The 18,608-nt window shown below is 43.8% G+C and overlaps 1 protein-coding gene across 1 annotated transcript in view; it reads right to left on the bottom strand.

Moving 5' to 3' along the window:
• LOC121286083 (chloride anion exchanger-like) overlaps positions 1-10,228 on the bottom strand; it is an 81,432-nt gene extending 71,204 nt beyond the window's left edge. Inside the window, exons 1-2 of the mRNA XM_041203081.1 lie at positions 10,101-10,228; positions 7,382-7,521 (exon numbers count right to left, since the gene is read on the bottom strand). Coding sequence (XP_041059015.1) covers positions 7,382-7,521; positions 10,101-10,228 — 268 coding nt within the window. The remainder of the gene's footprint in view (positions 1-7,381; positions 7,522-10,100) is intronic.
• Between the last annotated feature and the right edge of the window lie 8,380 nt (positions 10,229-18,608).

Raw genomic sequence — 18,608 nt, forward strand, 5'->3', positions numbered from 1 at the left:
TGGTTTGGTTTGATCGGGTTGGGGATTGGGTTGACTGAGTTTTGTTTGTGTTGTTAGGATTGGTTTTGGGTTGATTGCGTTGGGTTTGTGTTCAGAGGGTTGGGTTTGTGTTGACAGGGTTAGGTGTGGGTTGAAGGTTGGGTCTGGGTTACTAGAGTTGGGTTTGGGTTGATGGGGCCGGGTTTGGGTTGATGGGGTTGACTTTTGGTTGATAGAGCTCTATTTGCATTGAAAGGCTGGGGTGTGGTTTCACCAGATTGATTACGGGTTGATAGGGTTGGGTTTGGGTTGTTAGGTTTGGATGTGCGTTGATAGGGTTGTGATTGAGTTGATAGAGTTGGGATTGGGTTGATAGGTATGGGTTTGAGTTGATAGATTTGGGATTGAGTTGATAGATTTGGGATTGGGTTGATAGGATTGGGTTTCGATTGAAAGGGTTTGATGCAGGTTGACATTGTTGGGATTGGGCTGGGTTGATGGAGTTGGCATTTGGTTGATAGTGTTGGGTTTGGTTACTTGGAGTTGGGTTTGTGTTGCTATAGTTGGGTTTGGGTTGCCAGCATCGGGTATACGTTGATAGGGTTAGGTGCAGGTTAATAGGGTTGTGTAATGGTTGACAGGGTTGGGATTAGGTTGATAGTTTTGGTTTTGTGTTGGTGGGTTCGGTGTGGGTTGATAGGGTTGAGTTTGGTTTGATAGGGTTGTGTTTGGATTGAAAGGGTTGGAATTGGGTTGATTGAGTTTTGTTTGTGTTGTTAGGGTTGGTTTTTGGTTGATTGAGTTGGGTTTGGGTTCAGAGGGTTGGGTTTGTGTTGACAGAGTTAGGTGCGGGTTGAAGGTTGGGTCTGGGTTAATAGAGTTGGGTTTGCATTGATGGGGCTGGGTTTGGGTTGATGGGGTTGATTTCGGTCGATAGTATTCGGTTGGGGTTGTTAGTGTAGAGTTTGAGTTGATTGGGTTGGGTTTGGGTGGATATGGTTGGGTTTGGTTGATTGAGTTGAGTTTGGGTGGGTAGGGTTGGGTCTGGTTGATAGGATTGGGAGTGTGTTTTTAGGGCTGGATTTGGGTTGATAGGGTTGGGTTTGTATTGATCGGGTTGGGTTTGGTTTGAGGGGGTTGGGTTTGCATTCACAGGTTTGCGTTTGGGTTAATAAGGTTGGGTTTGCTTTGAAGGTTGGGTCTGGATTAATAGGGTTCAATTTGGGTTGATGGGGTTGGGTTTGGCTTGATACAATGAGGTTTGGGTTGATATGGTTGGAGTGCATCGAAAGGCTAGCGTAAGATTTGACATGTTTGGGTACGGGTTGATAGAGTTGGGTTTGGGTTGATAGTGGTAGGTACGGGTTGTTAAGGGTTGGTACAGTTTGGTAGGATTTGGTATGGGATTGTGGAGCTGGGTACATGTTTGTAATCTTGGGTACGGTTTGGTTGGATTGAGCACGGTTTGGTAGTTTTGGGTCCGGGTTGCTTGGCTTGGGCTTGGGTTAATAGGGGTGGACAGGGGTTCGTAGGGTTGGGTCAGAATTGGTAGATGTGGGTATGAGTTAGTAGGTTTGGGTACAGTTTGATAGGGTTGGATATGGGTTGGTAGGGATGGGTAAAGGTTTGAAGTGCTGGGTATGATTTGGTGGATTGCGTACTGATTGGTAGGGTAGGGTTAGGGTTAGGGTTGGGTACAGCTTGGTATGGCTTGGTATGGCTGGGTAGGTAGCGCTGAGTTTGGGTCGACGGGGTTGAGTTTGTGTTGATAGGGTCATGTACAGGTTGGTAGAGATGGGTATGGGCTGGTAGGGTTTGTGGGTTTGGGTACAGGTTGATAGGGTTGGGTTTGGGTTGTTAGGGTTGGGTGTGGGCTGATAGGGATGGGTTTGGTTTGATTGGGTTGGTAGGGTTGGGTTTGGTTGATAGGATTGGGTACGGGTTGATATGGTTGGGTGTGGATTGATAGGGATGGGTATGGATTGATAGGGTTGGGCTTGGCTTGATAGGGTTGAGCTTGTGCTGTTAGGATTGGGTTTGGATCGATAGCATTAGGTTGGGTTTGGATTGATAGCATTGGGTTGGGTTTGATAGGATTGGGTTGGGGTTGACTGGGTTGGGTGTGGGTTATTAGAGTTGGGGTGGTGTTGATAGGGTTGGGTACAGGTTTGTAGGGTTGGGTCAGGATTGGTAAGGGTGGGAATGGGTTTGTAGTTTTGGGTACAATTTGGTAGGGTTGATTACACCTTGGTAGGGCTGGATGCGAGTCGATAGGGCTGGGTTTGGGTCACTGGGGTTGGGTTTGTGTTGATAGGGCTGTATTCAGGTTGGTAGGGATGGGTATGGGTTGGTATGGATGGGTATGGGTTGGGAGGTTTTGATGCAGGTTGATTGGGTTGGGTTTGGATTGTTGGGGTCAGATGTGGGTTGTTAGGGTCAGGTGTGGGCTTATAGGGTTGGGTATGGGTTAATAGGGTTCGGTTAGGTTGGTACTGTTAGGTTTGGGTTGGGTTCATAGGCTTGGGCTTTTGTTGTTAGGGTTGGATGTGGGTTGAAAGGGTCTGGTTTGGGTTCATAGAGTTGGGTTTTAGTTGATAGGTTTGGGGTTGAGTTGTTAGGGTTCGATTTAGGTTGGTAGAGTTGGATTTGGGTTCGATAGCATTGGGTTCGGGTTGACATGGTTGGGATTTGGTTGATAGGGTTACATTTGGGTTGATAGGGTTGGGTTTGGGTTGATAGGGTTGGGTTTGGGCTGATGGGGTTGGCTTTTGGTTGATTGTATTGGGTTTGGCTAATTACGGTTGGGTTTGTGTTGCTATAATTGGGTTTGGGTTGATAGCAATGGGTATACGTTGATAGGGTTGGGCACAGGTTGATCGGGTTGTGTACAGTTTGACAGGGCTCGGATTGGGTTGATAGGGTTGGTTTATTTGTTGGTGGCTTCAGTGTGGGTTGATAGGATCAGGTTTGTGTTGTTAGGGTTATGTTTGGGTTGATACTGTTGGGTTTGGTTGATATGGTTGGGTATGGTTGATAAGGGTGTGTGAGTTGTTAGGGTTGGGTTTGGGTTGATAGGATTGGGTTTGGGTTGATAAGGCTGAGCTTGTGTTGTTAGGGTTGGGTTTGGGTTGATTGGTTTGGGTTTGAGTTGGTGGGGTTTGGTTTGGGTTGTTAGGGTTGTATTTGGGTTGATAGGTTTGTGTTTGGGTTGATAGGGTTCAAGTTGTTTTGATAGGGTTGGGTTTGTTATAGTAGTGGGTATCATTTGATAGGGTTGAGTTTATGTTGGGTTGTTAGGGGTGACTTTGGTTGGTAGGGTTTGGTTTGTTATAGTTGGGTTTGATTTGATATCATTGGGTATAGATTTACAGGTTCGGGTACAGGTTGAATGAGTTGGGCATGGGTTGACAGGGCTGGGTGTGGGTTGATAGGGTGGGATTGTTGTTGTTAGGGTTGGGTTTGGGTTGATATGTTGGGTTTGGTTTGATACGGTTGGGTTTGGGTTAAGTTTGGCTTTGGGTTGATAGGGATGGGTGTGAGTTCTTAGGGTTGGGTTTGGGTTGATCAGGCTGGGCTTGTGTTGTTAGAGTTGGGTTTGGGTTGATTGGTTTGGGTTTGAGTTGGTGGGGTTTGGTTTGGGTTGTTAGGGTTGTATTTGGGTTGATAGGTTTGTGTTTGGGTTGATAGGGTTCAAGTTGTTTTGATAGGGTTGGGTTTGGTTTGATAGCATTGTAGTGGGTACAGTTTGATAGGGTTGAGGTTCTGTTGATACGGTTTGGTTTGGGTTGATAGTGTTGGATCTGCTTTGATAGGGTCGGTGTTGGTTTGAAAGGGTTGGGTTTGGGTTGATAGGGATGGGTACAGGTTGAAAGGGTTGGGTTTGGTTTGATAGGCTTGGGTTTAGGTTGTTAGGGTTGGGTTTGGATTGATAGGGTTGGGTTGATAGAGTTTGGTTTGTTTTGATAGGGTTGATATTTGTTTGATAGGGTTGGGTTTGTGTTGCTGGGTTCGGTGTGGGTTGATAGGGTTCAGTTTGGGTTGATTGGGTTGGGTTTGCATTGATGGGGTTGGGTTTGATTGATAAGGTTCGCTTTGGCTTCTTAGCGTTACATTTGTGTTGATAGAGCTAGGTTTGGGTTGATAGGGTTAGGATTGCGTAGATAGGCTTGGCTTTGCGTTGTTAGCGTTGGCTTTGGTTTGATAGAGTTTGGTTTGGGTTAATAGGATTGAGTTTGGGCTATTAGGGTTGTGTACAGTTTTATAGGGATGTTGGTGTTGATAGGGTTGAGTTTCGTTTGATATACTTGAGTTTGCGTTGATGGGGTATGTCTTTGGTTGATAGGATAGAGTTTGGCTTCTTAAGGTTGCATTTGTGTTGATAGGGTTGGATTTGGGTTGATATGTTTGGGTTGGGTTGATAGTATTGGGTATACTTTGATATGATTGGTACAGGTTGATATGGTTGGGCAGAGGTTGACAGGGTTGGGATGGGTTGATAGATTGGGTTTGCATTGATGGGGTTGGGCTTTTGTTAATACGGTTGGGTTTGGCTTCTTAGGATTGTGGTTTGTGTTGATAGGATTGGTTTTGGGTTGATATAGTTGGGTTGAGTTGACAGAGTTGGGATTGGGGGATTGGCTTGGGTTTGTGTTGTTAGCATTGTGTTTGAGATGTTAGGTTTGGGTTCGGGTTGATAGGGTTGGGTTTAAGTTGATAGGGTTGTGTTTGGGTACAGTTTGGTAGGTTTGGGTACAGGATGCTAGGCGTGATACAAGTTTGTAGGACTGAGTACAGTTTGGTAGGGTTGGGTATGGTTTGGTAGGGCTGGGTATGGGTTGGTAGGGCTGGGTATGGGTTGGTAGGGCTGGGTACAGATTGATAGCTTTGGGTTGAAAGGGTTGAGGACAATTTGGTGGGATTGGATACGGATTGATAGGTTTGGGTGCATGTTTGTAAGCATGGGTGCAGGTTGGTCAGGCTGAGTACAGGTTGGTAGGCTGGGTATAGGTTGATAGGTTTGGGTACGTGTCGGTAGGGCTGGGTACGGGTCAGTTGGGCTGAGTACGGATCGATAAGTTTGGATTTGAGTTGATGGATTTGGGTTTGGGTTGATCGTATTGGGTACAGGTAGGTAGGATTGTGTAGGATTGGTAGGTTTGGGTATGAGCTGATAGGGTTGGGTACATGTTGGTAGGGCTGGGTACGGGTTAGTAAGGTTGGGTACACATCGGTAGGGCCAGGTATGGGTTGGTAGCATTGGGTACAGGTGGGTAGGGCTGGGTATGGGTCTGCAAGGGCTGGGTTTGGGTCAGTAGGGTTGGGTTTGTGTTGACTGGGTTGGTAGGGGTGGGTATGTTTTGGTAAGGTTGTGTACAGTTTGGTAGGGGTGGCTGCTGGTTGTTGGGGTTGGATACATTTTGGTAGGGTTGTGCACGGGTTGGTAGGGGTGTGAGGGCTGTTCGGGTTGGGCACAGGTTGGTAAGTTTGGGCTGATGTCAATGGGGTTGGGTTGAATTAATGGAGCACCTTGGGATCACAAGGGTCGGGCCAGAGTCGATGTGGTCAAGCTGCCTCTTTTGTCTGTCCAGGCAAGGGTTAAAATGAAGGAATTTGTACTGATCAAATTTACAGAATAGTGCAGTACTCTTTTTATGTTAACACATTGCTGTTTACAAACAACACAAACTGAATGGAAAACCACGAGTCAGTAAAGACAGGGGACATATAGAACAGGAGGGGGTGATTCAGGTCCTTGGATGATGTCCCATTATTTACTTAGATCTTTGTTGGTCCCCATCTTAAGTTCAAGTGTCCACCTTAGTTTCATAGCCTTATTACCCAAGCTGAACAAAAATCAACCAACTTCTGCACTGAGACTTTCAGTTGACCCCCAGCCCCAACAGCTTTTTGGTGGAGAAAGTTCCAGAATTCCACTACCCTTTGTGTGAATACTCTTCACAATCACCTCTAAATGGCTTGGCTCTAATTTTAAAATAATGCCCCTTGCTCTAAGAAAAAGAATATTACATAAACAGGTTTAAGTATCATGCAATTAACATGAGCACTTTGTCTAAACTGCTGTCAACAAAGGATACCTTAACCTGATCCATGAACAATGACCACATGAATTTATAAAGTGCCTTTAACGTAGTAAAACATCCCAAGGTGCTTCACAAGGCACTGAGCCACATAATGAAACTTTAGGACAGGTGATCATGTGCTTGGTCATAGATGTGGGTTTTAATAGGAAAGAAAGGTAGAGAGGAGAAAAGATTTAGGGAGGGAATTCCACACTTTAGGGCCAGGCTGCCAATGTTGCAGCAATTAAAATTGAGGATGTGTGAGAGGCCAGAATTGGAGAACGCAGACAGCTCAGAAGGTTTGCGAGTTGGAGGAGGTTACAGAGATAGGGAGGAGAAAGACCATGAAGCAGTTTATAAACAAAGATGAGTATTTTAAAACTGAGGCAGTGCTGGACCTGAAGCCAATGTAGGTCACCAAGCCAATGTCGGTCACAAGGGGGGATGGATGAACTGAACTGGTACAAGTTAGAATATGGGCAGCAGAGATTTGGATGTATTCAAGTTTATGGAGGTTAGAATGTGGGAGACCAGCCAGGAGTGTGTTAGAATAGTCAAGGCTGGAGGTAAGAAGGACACAGGGGAAGGTTTCAGCAGTAGATGAGCTGAGGCAGGGCGAAAATCAGACAATGTTACAGAAGTGGAAATAGGCAGCCTTGATGATGCGGCAGTTATGCGTGGGTAGTCCAACAGGGTCAAATAGCATGCCAAGGTTATGAACAGTCTGCTTCAGCCTCAGACAATGGTCAAGCAGGAGGGATGGAGTCGGTGGCTAGGGAGCAGAGTTTTAGCGGGGACCAATGGTCTTCTCAATATTTAAAAACTGTGTCTCCTCCAATAGAGGATTGGATAAGCATTTTGACAAATCAGAGACAATGTGACGCCCACACTTGCTCTATCCTCACAATGTCAGTAAGTACCTCATTCTGTAGCATGTGATTCCATGATTCTATGAACAAACTTAATTATAGACTGGCTAAAGATAACTCAGGAAGTTTCATATCAGTTTAACTTTATTGCTGTCATCCAATATTCATTGTTTGATGTTTTTTTACTTAAAGTAAGATGATCTTTGAAACCTTGATATTGAAAAGATAAGACAAAGAACAATTTGTGGATCCTTGAAGGCCATCGCCTATCAATTTATGATATCACTAAAACTAACAGAACATTGAGAGGAATTTAACCCTTTACTATTATCTTTCTAATTGGGCTGGAAAATACAGACCTGGATTTTGAGAACATAGTATAAAAATATTATTTTCTGCACCAATGCTTATACTTGACTGAATTATATCAGGCTGATTTGTAGCAGGTAGTACCTTGTAGAACACTCACAAGCCCAGTACTAACACCAGACACGATATCGTTAGGAAGCCATTCTTTCACATTATACCCTGGCAGCCAAGATGCGATGGGAAGGAACGTGTAAAAGATCCTCTTTGCCTTTGCAGTTGAACATCTGAAAGAGAGACAGCCTCTTAGATGATCAAGAAATGAGGTGGGCAATATTACATTGTGTACAGTCAGTAATATCATTGAAACCATTTTTAAATCTTGTTAGATTCACTTTCGGATTCTCCATCCTGAGTTAGTTTTGTGGTAGTTCTTTGGTTAATCCTCTTTTTGAGCAAGTTTTTTATTAAATAAATCGGCGTCACTGCAAGTAAGACATTTTCTTCTTCACGTTTGAAATATAAACTGAGTGGTTAACAGATCTGGCTGCTGTTTATTAACTTTAACCCCTACATTTTGGTTAAGGCAGTGAGGTATCCAGATAGGAAAGCTCCTTGTCCAGTTCTCACTCTGTGCTGAGCAGCAGGCTCTGCTCAGGTGTAATCCAGAGGTACAATCACCCTCACTGCCCTCAGCTCAGTTGCAAGGTCCCCCCAGCAGACTGTTAGCAGTCTGTGCCTGGCAGTGATGTGTGAGGTGTGCCTGTGATGGTCCCCAAAGTCTCGTAGTCTGATGAAATTCAGTCTCCTGGTGCCATGTAAGAGATGGACACTTTCAGGGATCAGTGTCTATGCAACTGTCCTACCACAAGGATCACAAGAGGACAAAAAATTACACAAAAAGCAGAAGCAAGCTGCTTATTGCATTGAGAAAAACATTATTAGATTCTACTTCCTTCATGTATCTTTGTACTTCAGTTCATCCATCACCCCTGTGCTTGGTGACCTACATTGGCTTCAGGTCCAGCACTGCCTCAATTTTAAAATCCTTGTACACTTTTTATTTTCCTTTATAAAATAAATATCTTATGCAAAATATCTGTCTTATCAATCAGCTGTATTTCCAACAGTGTCTGAAGTGTTAAAACACTGTTCTTGCTGTTAAAATTCCAGTTCAATAACTTGAAAGTGACCTTGAGGAAGGTCTTAGAGTCATAGAGGTCTACAGCACTGGCCCATTGATTATGCTTGCTGAAGCTTTTGATGTGGTTATGTATGGATTATTACATGAATTATATCTCAGCCTATTTTTAATAATGTTTGCTGAAGCTTTAACTATGATGAACAGTCCTGATGCAGTAAGTGCAAGTGACAGTAACGGGCATTTTTCTTCATTGCCATCTGTCATTGCCACTTACCAAATCCTCAGAAAAAGTGGATTACATTTTGTGATTTCCCATTCCCATGTACAATCTTGTTACTCATCACACATCTCACATTGTCTCTGTCCGGAAGTAAATTGTCACATTCAGTCATCATCTGTTGCAAGTTTGTGGTTACATGAACATGAAGTCAGTGATGTTTCATCTATGCAATACAGACTAACCAATTCAGTATCACAACGCTGTAAACCATTATAGCAAAGTGTTCAGTATTAATAATGATATTGTAACAGTTCCCTCTTTTTCAAAACTGAGTGGGGGACAGTGGATGATATCAAACCCTCAGATGAGCATGTCAGAGGGACTAATGGTGAGAATGTTGGGTCAGGAGGTCATGTAATGACACTTCCAGGAATCTGTCTAAATTGGCAACAGATAGGCTGCACTGAGGAAAACAAAATCTACGTGTGATCTAACCTGGAGCAGGACCCTTGCAAGCTGTAACAGGTGGTGGTGTTCCCATGTGTCTGCTGCCCTTGTCTTTCTGGATGGTAGTGCTCATGGGTTTGGAAGGTGCTGTCGCAGTAGCCCTGTTGAGTTTCTACAGTGCATCTTGTAGATGCTACACACTGCTGCTACTGTTCATCGGTGGTGGAGGGATGAATGTTTGTGGGTGAGGTGCCAATTAAGTGGGCTGCTTTTTCCTGGATGGTTTGAGCTGCTTGAGTGTTGTTGGAGCTGCGCTCATCCAGGCAAGAGGACAGTATTCCATCACACTCCTGACTTGTGCCTTGTAGATGGTACACAGCTTTGGCGAGTCAGGAGGTGAGCTACTCATCGCAGGATTCCTAGCCTCTGACCTGTTGTAGCCATAATATTTAAATGGCTCGCCCAGTTCAGTTTCTGGTCAATGGTAACTGCCAGGATGTTGACAGTGAGGGATTCAGCAATGGTAATGCAATTGAATGTCAAGGGGGCTATGGTTAGATTCTCTCTTGTTGGAGATGGTCAATGCCTAGTACTTGTCTGGCACAAACATGACTTGCCACTTGTCAGCCCATGCCTGGATATTGTCCAGGTCTCGTTGCATTTGGACATGGACTGCTTCAGTATGAGGAGTTGCGAATGGTGCTGAACATTGTGCAATCATCAGCGAACATCCCCACTTTTGACCTTATGATGGAAGGCCATTGATGAAGCAGCTGAAGATGGTTGGGCCTAGGACACTAACCTGAGGAACTCCTGCAGTGATGTCCTGAAACTGAGATGATTGACCTCCAAAAACCACTACCAACTTCCTTTGTGCTAGGTGTGACTCCAACCAGCGGAGAGTTTCCCCCCTGATTCCCATTGATCAATGAATCCTGGTCCTTTTTCCATCTAACAATTCTTGTGTTCTTGTGCAGGTGTTAGGATGACCTGGAAGTGATACAGGATTGGGTTTACCTCTTTGTAAGACAGTACAGTTAATTCATGTCACTTACCTAAAATAAGCCCTCAAATGGTCCTGGGCTGTTTTGTGATACCGCTCCACTTGCTGATTTTGTTCTTTGAAGCTGACTTCAGAGTAGGCTGGTCGAGCTACAATGTAATGCTGGTTCCCAGAACGCATGTTGACTTGTGACAGGTTCCAATCTGAGCAGGTTCACCACCTCCAATTGAATTACTGGAAAGCAAATTACTGGCTGAGGGAATAATTCAACAACAGCTGAAAAAGAACTATTCCTATCAACAGGAAATCTTAATCCTTGTCCTGCTGATTAAATGTATAACTGTTGAGTGTGAAATTGATTCATAAACAAATAATGCAAGGGTACCCATCACAAATCAGTTCTGAAGATCACTCTTGTGGTTTTAATGATTAAATATTGTTTAACAATGCTTGAGGATTTAATTTTTCTTCAAAACAGTTGAATTGTAAACTATTTATTAACCAACCACAATCAGAACCATGAAAGATGCAGAGAATACTGTTCTACCCTCTACAAATAGTACAAACAATCTCTCACCTGTCTCCAAAGATAAACTGGAAACACTTTCAATAAAAGTGAGAAATTGATAGGACCTATTCAGCTAAAGCTATAGGGGGAATTTTTATGGAGCCTACAAGGGTGGCAAACATGGCGTGCAGGGTGACTGACTTAGGCAGGATGCGAAATTTCAATTTCTCAACAGTGGGTTGAGATACAGAGATAAACTCATCTGCATCTTTGTAGCACATTGAAAATTACTCTGGTCTGTGGCAGGTTCCTACTTGCGAAATATTTGCATGCCATGAATACTCATTAACCTGAAATAGTTTTCCATTAAGTCCTATCTTCAAGATAAAGTCAGCGACATACAAGGATATTGTGGCACCCGCTTCTCAAGCATTTAAAGGTGGCATGCACCAGCTCACTTTGTGCTCTTGTGACTAAGAGAAGCAGGTTTTCATGTTGAATTCTTTGGCAAAAGGCAGTGGGTGTTCAAAGATTGGTGTTCCAGTATAGGGAGGTGCAGAAGAGAGAAAGGACTAACATTTTGGTTGTGGTGGTCTTGAAAGAGGGTGGGGTTCGGGTGGACAGGTCGAGCATGATTCAAAGATGGATGAACAGTTCAGTGCAATCAATGGTGGGATCCTAAAGGTTGAATTGAGGGTGCTAGGTGGCAGAGGGAACAGTCACAGTCAAAGAGGAAAGTGGTATTCAGTAAGGAACAGATCCAGAGTCGTGGTCAGGTATTAGAAGATCTCATTGGTGGGTCACAGGAACGAACAAAAGCATGGGGGAGGATAAGGGAGGGTTCCGGGTCAGAGTTACTCTGGATCCTATTACTATTTCCCTCCACATGCCATCTCTTCCCCTGTGCCTGCACCCATCCCAATACCAACTCTGGCCCTGAACCCTCCCTTACCCTCCTCCAAACTACTCAATCATATTGAAATTTGTACTCTCAGCATTACATTAGTTTACATTTATAATGAGCTGTTTGAAGAAAAACTCAGAATTTCAAAGAGTAGAGAATTAAGCAGGTAAATAAATAAAAAGCTGCATCTAACACCCTGTAAGATTTTAGATTTCTGCTATAAATTATTGGTTCACACCTAGTTTGAAATAATAGTGTATGCACTCTGCATACTGAAATCATCATGCAATATATCAAAAGATGTTACCTGTGGTTTCCAGTCAGTACAGGTGGGGACAAGTTCTGAGGATGTACAGCTGCAGTTTGTCTGTTTTGCAGTGGCTTTAAGTTAAACTGATCAAACTCTTTTATAGTGTTTAAGTGCAAACCCTTTCCACTACAATTGTAATAATTAACTGCAAATATTTCGATTGAGATTTGAGGTTAGCTATTCAAGATGTGAGGAGGGAGTTTGTCACAGTTTATTGAACCATCTCTCAGCAACACCCAGTACTTTATGACAAGGGGAAGAAAATCAGATTAAGTAAACAGAAAAGGAACTGCTTATCTTGATTGGGCTGGAGTGAGGAAAGAAGGAAGATTAAATGAGACTGAGAGAGGATAAATCAGCAAATTTATTAATAGAACTTAGAAAGAGCCTTGCTGCTAAGGGTGAAGATTTAACTTAACATTGCTATTTTCAATCTTACAAATTACTCCATTGTTTTCCATTGAATGATGCAGTGAGGAGCTGCCAACACATGGCACGGTAACAGGCTCAGTTCAGAGTCAATGCTGAAAGAGGTCAACTTCATTGGAACTGCATTCATGTCAACGCCATCCGTTAGAAAATTTATCAATTAGCAAGTCTTGATCTACATCAAACAACTCCAGCCTGTAGTATAGGTGGTAAAGATTCAAATGCAAAACAGGAGTTCAAAGTTATACAGATCGCCCTTGTGAATCCCACATGAATCATAAAGATGCATAGTTCTCTGGTTAAAAAAGTAATAAAAAAGGTTGCAAGAGGTTGAGGTTTGGTGCAGTGAAGTGGCTTTTCTGATGGTTCTAATCAGGGTGATCAGGTAACCTCCTATGACAGGAAGTAACTGTGAGTGAGAGTGACTCAATGATGGAGTGAATGTGATTGGTTATGAGATTGTGTCTTAGTGATGGAGTGTCTGTGTAATTAGTTGTGACATTGTAACTCTGTGATGGAGCAGGGTGGGATTTGTTTTGATGTCCAGCATTTGCTTCTCTTTGTTACACTGTTTTAGCAATCAGGTACAAGTTTCAAGATTTTTTGCCCATTTTCAATGAAATGGTCTTGGGGTTAATGCATATTTTGATATTATTATAGTGAAATTTGGGTCACAATTGGTTAAAACACAGAAACACACTTGTTCCCTGGGAAGCTGCAGTAAAGGCATCATAGGATTTTGTTTCTCCTGTGCTGGAATTATTTGAGAAAAGTGGATGCATCCATCAATTCCATAGCTAAAATGTCAGTTTGGTTAAATTCACTGAGCACAGCAGGGGAACACAAAACATGTGGATGAACTGAATCAGAAATAAATAAATATGATCTGATAGCCATTACAGAGACATGGCTACAGGATGACATAGATTGGGACCTGAATATTGACATTTAACAAGTGGAGGGGTGGCTCTGTTAATTAATGATGGTATTAGCACATTAGAAAGGGATAACTTAAGTTCAGAAAACCAGGAGTTTGGGTTGAGATGAGAAATCTCATACTGTTGCTGAGACGTGGTTGGTACTGTATCTGATGAAAAGCCAGCTCTTTAGGAATGGCAGCACATGGTCTATATGCTTGCTGTTGAACAGCTTTATTTTCTCATCGCAATGAGCAGATGGAAGCAGTTTGGGTTGAGATGAGAAATGATAAGGGCAAGAAGTCACTTGTGGGAGTAGTGTAAATGCCCACTAATTTTAACTACACGGTAGGACAGAGTATAAAAGAAGAAATAATGGGAGCTTGTCAGAAAGGTACAGCAATAATCATGGGGGATTTTAATCTACATATAGGGCAGAATCTTCTGTTTGGCAAGTGGAGCACGGAGCCCACTTGCCAATGCGTAAAATGACACTGGGTGACGTTGGGCATGCGTCCCGACGTCACCCCATGTGGTTTAGATTTTCAGTTTGGCGCACGCGCAGCCGAACTGTCAATGGCCTATTAAAGCCATTAAAAAAGTAATTAACATGATTAATAGACCTGCCCGTCCAACCTTAACGTTGGTGGGCAGGCCAGGAGCCCAGGCGGGCTTCTAAAGAACATGAAACCTCATCCATGGGTGGGATGAGGTTTCATGAAGGTATTAAAATTTTGTTAAAATGTCTAAATAAAAGAAATTGACATGTCCCAGCTCATGTGACAGTGGCACATGAGTGGACATGCCAGTAATTTTTTCCCCCTTCTTTATTGAACCTTTCAAACCTGAGCCGATCTCCCTGAGACAGCACTTTGCCTCAGGGCGATCTGTGTGTTCTTTCATGCGCATGCACGAAAGAGCACACTCCTGGCTCAGGGAATCACCCCCCCGCCCTCCCCCCCACCCCCGGATAGGGAGTGCATAGCACTTCCTGGCAGATTCCTGGCCCGCCCACATAAAATGACCGTGCACCCCCAAATGGGGGCGCCGATTGGGAACCCACCAGCTCGTGCCCGCTCCCGCACAACCCCCCCAACTGTGGGGGGAGATCCTGCCCATAGATTGGAAAAATCAGATGTGCAAAGGCAGTGTAGACAAGGATTTCATAGAATGTTTTCGGTATAATTTATTAGATCAACATGTTCTGGAGCCAACCGGACAGCAGGCTACCCTAGACCTGGTATTGAGCAACGAGATAGGGTTAATTGATAACTTCATTGTAAAGGCACCCCCAGGTAGCAATGATCACAATATGATTGAATTTTACATTCATTTTGAAGAAGAAACAAGTGTGTCCAAGGGTAGTATTTTAAAAATAAATAAGGGCAATTATGAAGGCATGAAAACAGAGTGAGTGAACTGGCAAATGAGATAAAGGGATATGTCAATAAAAGTTCAGTGGCAGACATTTAAAGGAATATTTCAAAATGCACAGAATATATACATTCCAATGGGAAAGAAAAATTCCAAGGGGAGGGTCCACCATCTGTGGTTAACTCAAAAAGTTAAAGACATTATCAAACTTAAAGAAAAAGCATATAATTATGCAAAGATGGGTGACAGGTCAGAAGATTGGAAAGAATATAAAAAACAGCAAAGAATGACTAAACAATTAATAAGGAGGGAAGAATTAGAGTACAAGAGAAAGCTTGCTCACAATATAAAGAAGGATAGTAAGCGTTTCTATATGATATTTAAATGAGAAAAGAATTAACAAAGTGACTGTTGGTCTTATAGGTCTGAGGAATAAATAATGGAAGACAGGTATCCTGCTTCAGTCTTCACTATAGAGGACACAAGTAACATCCTGGAAATAATTATATCAGGAAATAGAAGGGAGGGAGGAACTCAGGAAAATTACAATCACCAAGGAAGTGGTATTGAACAAATTGTTGGGGCTGTGGACTGACAAATCCCCAGGTCTGGGTGGACCTCACCCTGTGGTTTTGAAAGAAGTGGCTAGTGAGAAGTTGATGCATAGGTTTTAATTTTCCAAAATTCCCCAGATTCGGAAGGTTCCATTAGATTGGAAAATAGCAAATGTAACTCCTTTATTCAAAAAGGGAGGGAGACAGAAAGCAGGAAACTACAGGCCAGTCAGCCTAGTATCATGATGAGTATCCCGGCCTATTGTGTAGGCAACCCCCTGCCCACACAATAGGCCAGGAACCTCATCATGAATATCTAAGTGGCCAATCGTCCAATCTTTGAGTGAAATTCTCACACACTTTCAGTCCCACCATCAGGACACTTGATGCAACAAGAAGTTCCTGGCCTCTTCTCTCTGGTTAGAGGGAAAAAGAATTTGGACAAAAGAGAGAGAGAGGCAGGCACAGAGAGAAAGGCTTTGGGGATCAGGCCTTGGACTAGCTCCAGAGAAAGAGCATAGGGATCACAGTGTGGGGTTGTGGGGGGTGGGGGGCTGATGAAAAGCAGGCATGTGATTTGTGATACACTATGAATCCATGTCCATTCATTACAGTGCAGGCAGCATGCTAAGTTCAGTTGCCGCTGATTTATGTCATTGTCATGTAGGGCCAGTACTGTTCACTGGTCCATGTATCAGCAGGGAGCCCGATTCTGCGTTACTTAAAGGCAACCTGCACCACCTAAAGGGGGCATTCATAATGGCTGCTGGAAGTGGTAGGAGTCATTTGATAACTGAAACTGTACCTTCACAAATGGCTGACCATGTGACTCCAAATTTGAGGTCTGGTGAAAGAGGCAGAAAGAAGAAGAGATGACCTGTAGCCACAGGGAGGCAGGAGATCCTCCGGTCAGATGCTCCGGAGGCAGTGGGAAGATATAGCAGTGAAGGTGAGTGCCAGGAATGTTGCTCCAAGGGCATGGATGCAGGGCAGGAAAAAGTTTAACAATCACACATGAGTTGTCAAGGTCATCTTCAAATGGCACATCATACCAACTGCTGCTCAACTCATTACATCCCCATCACTCACTTACCAACATCTTTATCAAGCAGTACTCAGCCCTACCATTCATATGCTTTACATCATCCTCTTAACACACAGCTTGCAAACACTGGTTTGCATTCAAACCTGGCAGCCACATCAGCCAAACAGATTGCATGATACTCTCTGACACACTCCCCTCCCTCTTGCAGGAGAAGCTGAAGTATATCCTGAGATAACAGCAATGAACTGGACAAAAACAAGCGCACCTGCATGTTCAAACTCTCATGGAGGAGACAGTGCTGGACATCATAGGAAGGGGCATCACTAAGGCAGTGGTCACTGGAGATTGATGATGAGGGTATCTGCACACATCAGCTTCCTTGCCTCATCCCACTTCTCCCTCATCCCTCAATCTCTTCTCACTGGAAAGCGCACATTTCTTATTTTTTCCTTTCCTCTCACCAAAATCCAACTCTTGTCTCTTATCCATTTCAAATACATAAAAGGTGGAATTTTCCCAGTGGAGTCAGGGCAAGAAGACAGTGAAGATGAAGCGACACCATCACTTGATCTTATGCACAAAGCCACTAGCTCAAGAATAGATCCTGTGCATAACTTAAGAGGCAAGGACAAAGGAGAGATATGCTTTTGCTAAGACATGGAGCACAAGTATGCAGGAGCCAGGGTAGGAGAGAAAGGATGGTACTCATGCCAACTCGCTGGAGGGTGATGTCATACTTTAGTTCTGTTGAGAGAACTCAGCTGAAGACTTTGATGGACCAGGCTAAAGAAGGGCACAGATGGATGTACACACCCAAATGTTTGGTGCACAAGTCTGCACAATGTCAAGAAGGATGGAAAAATCCAGCACCAACTTGGTGCAGAGTTTTGCACAGAGCTTGGAGCTCATCCCTTCCAGTCTGGTGTAGATAGTGTCTATCAGTATGCCTGTGTAGCCCAGGATGTTGCTATGTCTGATGGTCGATATCTCAGCTTTCATTGTAGCACAAGCAGCTTCCACAAAAGGTCTGGATGCTGCTGTGGAAGCTCGGACTGCTGCATTCATGGCTCCGAATATCAACGTTCATAGAGACATACACAGCATCACTGCAGTCTATCAATATGCTTTTGCTAAGACATGGAGCACAAGTACGCAGGAGGAAGTGCCCTGGGGAAGTGGCACTGACTCCAACCTTCATTCATCCTGCCACCACTGACCCTCTGCCATGCTGTTGCCAGTCAGATAGTGCAGACTGCTACAAATCTTGAGCAGCTAAGTACAGGAGCGCTCCTCAGACTGATCAAAGCAGAGGAAATGTTGCTTGAAGACACCAATGTTCCTTGTGGCAGCTAGGCTATCAATGTAGGTGCTGCTGTGAACATGTGCATGAGTTCTGGTCTGGTGTTATGAGCCACATCATCAGTGAATAACCCCTGATGCCCAGTAACCACCCTTTGACTCACTGTGGTGGGTCAAATGCAACTGGGAAGAGGACTGTTACAGAGTGATGGAACCATTAATGCCAACAGGACAATGGGCAATATCTGCATGAAGCACTAACTGGAGTTATACAGCAACTGCGTACTGAGTGAGTGAAATCCCTTTCGGTTCAGGAAACTGGTTGAGTTGACATGAAACACATGCAAAACAATGGCATCTTGCACCTTGAGGAAGTCTGTAATCTGTGCAAACTCTCATGTTCACTCCACCTCCTTGTCTCTAGAAACCGGGAATGAAATGAAGCTGCCTCTCTTGTATTCAGCAGTGTACTGCAAACTTTGAGGTGTTGCTTTTATCTCCAGCAGCAGCCTTGGAGGAACCAAATGTATAAAAGTTACAAGGCACAATCACCTTGACAGGCACAGGCAATGCAGTCCTATCCCTGCTTTCAGATTGCTGTTATGGCTGCAGCAATTGGCACCAGTAACAATTTGCATTTTATGTAGCACCTTATAATTAGTAAAATGACCAGAGGCACTTGATCTTATCAATTATCAAAAAGCATTTTATATTGAAAGATTTTAGTTATGACCTCATTAGTGAAGTGAGGATGTCTCAAGCATTGGTCCTTAGTGAAGTTCAAGCAATGAGATTGCTTTCTGCGAAGATGGCCCCTTGCTGAGATCTCCTCTCCTCCTCCTCCCTCTTCTAGCAGCTTCCTGCTCTATGTCGCTTGCCTCTCTTCATTCTCCCAGCCATGCTCAATTCCACGGGGAAGGCCCCATGGGAAAGCCACGCCTGGAAGCAACAGACTCAGCAGTAACTGAAATTAACAGAAAAGTACTTCAGCACCAACCATGGTAGAATACTCAAACTGCAGCCAAGAATAGGGAAACTCCACAAAGATGTAGAATTACACCAATAGCCAGAAGAAGTAATCCAGCAACTAACCTGTAAGTGATTGATGGTCCCTTTAAGGAGTGCTCATTTGTGTGTGGGGGTCAAGTGTGGGGCATCCCTTATGCTATTTAATATTGTGTTCAGCAGTGCTAGGTTAAGAGAGAGTGTAGGAACACCAC

This window comes from Carcharodon carcharias, chromosome 13, assembly GCF_017639515.1.
Source record: "Carcharodon carcharias isolate sCarCar2 chromosome 13, sCarCar2.pri, whole genome shotgun sequence".
Taxonomy (NCBI): Eukaryota; Metazoa; Chordata; class Chondrichthyes; order Lamniformes; family Lamnidae; genus Carcharodon; species Carcharodon carcharias.